The following is a 6,039-nucleotide window of genomic DNA, read 5'->3' on the forward strand; positions in this document are numbered from 1 at the left end:
TCAGGCTGGCCCGAAGGCCTTTAGTCGCGGTTGGCCAGACCAACCGGGACTAAAGGTTAGTCCTTTAGTCGCGGTTGGCCAGACCAACCGGTACTAAAGGGCCCATCAAACTCTACCCCCTGGACCGCCTTTTCAGTTTTAGAAAAACCAAAAGAAAATGATGGATATGTCAAAAAAATAAAATAAAATAAGTTTCTCATGTGATATGTGGTCTAGTTGTTGGGAAAATTAACAAATATGAATTTCGACTTTATTTGCAAAATCTCTCTAGAATTTCTTAAAATGGGCATAACTTTTGCATACGAACTCGGATGAAAAAGTTTTTTATATGAAAAATCATCTACTCGAAAAGTTACATCCGAATTTAACCGGAGGAACACCGTTAAACATTTTCAAAATCCTCAAAAACCTAACAGAAAAAAAGTTACGGGGCTTTTAAGATCTAGAGAGGCAAAAAAATTCAAAAAATTTCAAATTGTGGTCAAACTGTGGTCAAACAATGGTCAAACTAATTATTCTAGAATATTAGTGTTACTAAATAATTATTTCAGTTTTTTTTAAATTTTGGTCAAACAGTGGTCAAACAATGGTCAAACTAATTATTCCAAAAATATTAGTGTTACTAAATAATTATTGTTTTTTAAAACAATAGTTTCAAACTCAAACAGTGAAATGTGTCACTTCATGCTCAAGCTAAATTCCTGAGGGTTAATAGAATTGACATCCTACTATTGTCAGCAAACAACAAGTGCAGACTTGGAAACGAGGGAGAATAGAACCCGGAAGTTAAGCGTGCTCAGGCTGGAGTAGTGAGAGGATGGGTGACCGTCCGGAAAGTTAGATGATTTGGAATGATGAGGGGTGATTAGAGATTAGAGGATAAATTGAGCAGTGATGAGGGGTGGTGATTAGAGATTAGAGGTTAAAATAATTCAGAAATTTGAAAATAAAAAAAATTCGCAAAAAAACCAGGTTTAGGGGGGCTAAAACCTGCGGAGGAGGCCTTTAGTCCCGGTTAGCCACGAGAACCGGGACTAAAGGACGGGCCTTTAGTCCCGGTTAGCCACGAGAACCGGGACTAAAGCCTTTAGTCCCGGTTCGTAAGAGGCGCGACTAAAGGGGGGGGGGGTCCTTAGTCGCGCATCTTTAGTCCCGGTTGCACAGCCGGGACTAAAGGCCTTTGCGAACCGGGACTAAAGGCCCATTTTCTACCAGTGGCTGTGTCACAGGCCTATTGGAAACCTGGTGACTCACACTTTTGGGTTGGTCTAATGGCGGTGAAGAAACACCTTTTCCGTTTTGGATCCTTTGTGATAAAAGATGGGTCGGAGATTCGTTTCTGGGAGGATAACTGGCTGGGCAATGCCAGCCTCCGAGAACAATATACAGCTTTGTACTGCATTGTTCGCGATAAGAATGATACTCTAGCGCAAGTGCTCAGTTCATTTTCGCCGAATATTTCTTTTAGGCTGGATTTGGTTGGCGCCTGTCTTATGTCATGGCAAAATTTATTGTCTCGATTGGAGTCGATAAACCTGACACAAGGACGGCATGTGTTTCATTGGAACCTCACTACATCTGGGTCCTTCACAGTCGACTCTATGTATCGTGCGCTCACGCATTCAGTGGTCCCAGTGGATAATAACAAGAAAATTTGGATGTCGAAGATTCCACTAAAGGTTAAAATCTTTATGTGGTATCTTCAAAAGGGAGTTGTGCTAACCGAAGACAATCTCGCTCGTCGCAATTGGCACGGAAGTAAGAAGTGTAGTTTTTGTACTCATGACGAGACAATCAAACACCTCTTTTTCAATGCAAGTTTGCGCGCTCTACATGGCCAGTCATTCAAATAGCGTCCAATTTGTATCCGCCCACAAGTGTTGCCAATATTTTTGGTCATTGGTTGGACGGCATTTCAAATAGGTTCAAAATGCTAATTCGGGTGGGAGCATATGCCTTATTATGGGCACTCTGGCTATGTAGGAATGATTTGGTTTTCGAGGGCAAAAACACCTCTCCTTTGCAGGTTATTTTTGCTGTATGCACTCGCTTCGTACGTGATCTACACTACACCGGACGGAGTATCAACCGCTATTCAAGACGGTGTGTACGCGGTTGGAGCGGCTGGCCAGGGAGGTCTTCACTCAGCATGGGTGGCAGCATAATCTACGGATAGCCGCACCAAGTCCTTCGACATAGGCGGACTGTCGGTCCTATATGATCCTACTATTGCTGATATGTCGCCTTTTTTATATTCTTTCAATTTGTTTTTGTTTGGCTATGTGCATCTTAGTTATACAGAGACCGGGTGATGCTTATTATGTTTTGTATCCGCTTGATGCTACATTTTGAGTCAATAAAAATGCCCTTTATCGAAAAATCTATTTACACATTGCATCACATGAAGATTCACCAAAAAGGGGTGCATATATATGCATCAAGAAGACATCACTTCTCACTAGCTAAAATATAGCCATTGACTGGCCAAGACCCGTGCAAACCATGGCGATGCCACTCTGGTTGCTGCGTGGCATTACCACAGAGCTAAGGACGGCTCTCTCCACCTCCTCTGAAGGCTTTCTTTTAAGCAAGCATATCACATACGCCATCACCGCCGCGTTGCAAGGTACCGTGATCCTATCTTCACTAGTGAACCCGAACTCGTCCTCCGACATCCTCAGGAGTTCCCCGAACACCGTTGTACTGAGGTACGCCAGCGGGACCTCGAACCGCTCTCCACCGGTGGTGTAGATAACGCAGTGGCCCTTGTCTGCGATGGCCGATGCGCCCCGCTGGTCGGCGCCGTGGATCGCCGCCATCGTCGCTGGCCTCCGCTTCCTGAGGGCTGCCGTCTGCTGCCACTTCTTTGCCTGCTGAACTAGGCTCCTAGGACTTATCATGGTGTATTTTTTCTGATAAGATGCCCTTTTGCATAAATGTGTGTTGGTACTTGATGTTTTTGGGTGGTGTGAAGACGCTTGTGTGCTAGTTCCATGTATTTATAGGATAGCAAGGGAACACTGCAGCCTTATGTTTGTCCTATGGCTATGGGTGTGTAACCATCGGTATGACTAGTTGCCAGAGACAAAGTCTTGGTGTTATCCTCCAAGGTAGCTACTTGCTCTGCATGATTGAGCCTGATACCCGCTTTTCTTCCTAGTCTGCACTTTTCGTCCACTCTGGTTATCCTTTTCTTGGTCCAGTCTATGTCAGTCTTATTCTTCCATTATGGCAGTCTGCCTCATGCTGCTTGGTTTTACATTCGTAACCGGTTGCATTGGTTCTGAATCTTCTGATTACCAGATGTTTACTTCGGTGAGCTTGTTTGTTTGTATACGTTTTCTTCTAACGTTGTTTTCAGAACAACGATCTACTCTTGACCAATAAACATGCTAGCACATGGTTCCCAACCAGTGCATAATTCAAGTTGTTTGTTTGTAGTACAAAGCCTTGGTCATTTCTCTAGGCTAATTCAACTTGTTGATGTGAGATATAGGAAAGTGAACCAATAAAAACACTGTTTATTCAACCAACTTATCTTAGTGTTTTACTGTATTTATAAATCTGAGGGCTTGTCCATTAATCAGATTCCATTTTTTGGGACACTCTTCTGTAACTAGTGGAAAATCCACTTTGTTTCTAGTACCAGATTCCCTGTGATGTGCAGTCCGCAGATTCTATCTGTGTTTATCTTGCTTTCTTAACCACTTCCTTACTTTCTGCCTTAGCTGTAATCTCAGCAACTGCTTCCTCCAGATTCCATGTGGTCTACATCAATGGTTTCTTCCTCCATTTTTCTTCTCCCGGTGGACCATTCAAGCCATTTATTTAGCTTTCTTTTGTAGATACTGTTTTCTAGATTCAGTCAAAATCCAGTGGCCATAGTACCTTCTCTAACTCACTAGTGTTCCGTGGTTTTTTTCCTTAAAACAGAACTCTATGTTTTTGAGTATGAGTTTTATTTGTGGTCATCGCTGACAGTATTTTCAACAAATGCTTTATGGAGTATCTATTTTGAAGAGTCAATTAACATGCTTGTCTTTGCTTAGCTAGTGCCGAACTAATAAGCAACTTTATGATCTTTCTAACAAGACCACTTCATAAGTGTAGCTGCAAGCTGCTGCTGTACTATGTATGACACGAGAACCTCATGGATGATAGATCATGAAACTATGCATGTTAGTAGTTAGGGTTCTGCCGGTTTTAGGGCGGAGATTGTAGGGGAAAGATGGAGGAAGACGAGGACGAGGCGCGGCGGCCGGCGGCTGGGCGCCATCCTTGCGTGGTGGAGAGAGGCGGCGGCGGCGCAAGAGGCGGCTAGGGTTAGGTCTCCCGGCTCCCTAAGGGAAGCCGAGCAAATAATGATTGCTTCTTGCTTGATTAGATTGATACATCTCCTCTCCTTATATAGAGAGGTTTACTTGGCTCCTAAGGAAACAACCCTAATAACGATAGGATAATTGGGCTAAGCCCCTAATAACGATAAGATAACTTGGGCCACAGCCCAACTGGGCTAAGCCCCTAATATTCCGGTCATAACACTTCTCCACGCCTGCACAAACACCTCGTCCTCGAGCTGTAAGGCGAGGAAGTGCTTGCTGAACTCCTCAAGGTGGTCAGCCAGCGTCAAACACCTCCGCGACAGCTGGGCAGCCAAGTCGCCGAGCCCAGCGGCGACGGCGTCCTCCTCAATGTAGTCTGCAGCCTCCAGGTAGAAGAGTTGAGGGCAGACGTGGCCGGGCATGTAGGTCTCATCGCAATTGAAGCACAACCCTTGGCGGCGACGCTCGAGTAGCTCGGCCGAGGTGAGCCGGCGGAACGGGCGCGCCGCTGTCACGGCAAGGGGTGCCGCGGAAGTCTGAGCAGGCCGACCCTGCGCGGGAACATCCGGCCAGGGTGGCGGCCCAGTGGTCCAGGACGGTGATGCCTGCTGGATGGCCACCGCGCGGCGCTCAAACGCGCGGGCATAGTACATGGATGTTTGGAGGTCCTGGGGTCCCTGCAGCTCGACGTCCACGCAGATATAATCTGGCAGGCCGCCGACGAAGAGTTCGGCCCGCTGGTGAGCCGTCACGCTGGATGCGTGGCACGCCAGGGACTGAAAGCGGTCGGTGTAGTCCTGCACCGTAGAGGTGAAGGGAAGGCGGCCCAACTCCGCCAGCCGGCTCCCACGTATCGGCAGTCCGAAGCGAAGGAGGCGGAACTCGCGAAAACGCTCCCAGGGGGGCATGCCGCCCTCGTCCTGCTCGAGGGCGTAGTACCACGTCTGTGCGGCGCCGCGGAGGTGATAAGAGGCGAGCCAGGTGCGGTCCGACGCGAGCATCCGTTGCCTCCGGAAGAACTGCTCGCACTCGTTGAGCCAGTTGAGGGGGTCCTCGGCGCCGTCATAGGTGGCGAAGGCGAGCTTGGCGAAGCACGGCGGTGTCTGAGCATGACTGTCGTGAGTGTACGGCTCGGCGGTAAGGAGCAGCGAAGAGGATGGCGTTGGTCCGGTGTGCACAGGTGGTCCGCGGGAAAGCGGTGGGCCGTTGAAGCCAGCGTGGAAACCCGCGGAGCTGGAGGGCCCGTCGTACAGCAGGGAGGGCGCAGGCTTGTCCGCGGCCATGGTGTATACTGGCAGCGGTGACGTCCCGGCCAGCCAAGCCGGAAGCTGGGACGGCGAGGGCGGGAACCGCACTTGCTGAATTGGCACGCCCGTTGGCGCGGTTGTAGTCAGCCCGGTGTTGGGCGGCGGAGGCGCCGGCAGCGGCAGCTGCTGCTGCCTGGAAACGGCGGAGGCGGCGGGCGCGGCGATGGCCGCGGTCAACCATTATGGCCAGATCGGAGCGGTGGCGGGGGCTGGTTGTAGCTGCAGCGGGGGCTGCAGCGGCCCGACCAGCGTCGCGGTGGCCCCGGGGTGCGGCGGCTGCCAGGGCGGTGGCGGCGAGGACCCGGGTGGCGTGGGTGACGTGGCGAGGGCCGGCGCCGGCCACTGCGGCCATTGGGGCGCGGCGGCGGGCGGCGGCTGAAGCGGCCAGTGGTGGTGTAGAGGCCTGGTCG

The 6,039-nt window shown here is 49.7% G+C and overlaps 1 protein-coding gene across 1 annotated transcript; it reads right to left on the bottom strand.

The window, feature by feature from the left end:
- Positions 1-2,346: 2,346 nt before the first annotated feature.
- Positions 2,347-2,984, bottom strand: LOC109765242 (auxin-responsive protein SAUR36). Its single transcript, XM_020324028.4, has one exon. It carries the CDS (start codon positions 2,898-2,900, stop codon positions 2,463-2,465), a length of 438 nt encoding a protein of 145 aa, XP_020179617.1. The 5' UTR covers positions 2,901-2,984; the 3' UTR covers positions 2,347-2,462.
- Positions 2,985-6,039: the final 3,055 nt, after the last annotated feature.

This window comes from Aegilops tauschii, chromosome 5 (assembly GCF_002575655.3).
Source record: "Aegilops tauschii subsp. strangulata cultivar AL8/78 chromosome 5, Aet v6.0, whole genome shotgun sequence".
In the NCBI taxonomy this organism is placed as follows: Eukaryota; Viridiplantae; Streptophyta; class Magnoliopsida; order Poales; family Poaceae; genus Aegilops; species Aegilops tauschii.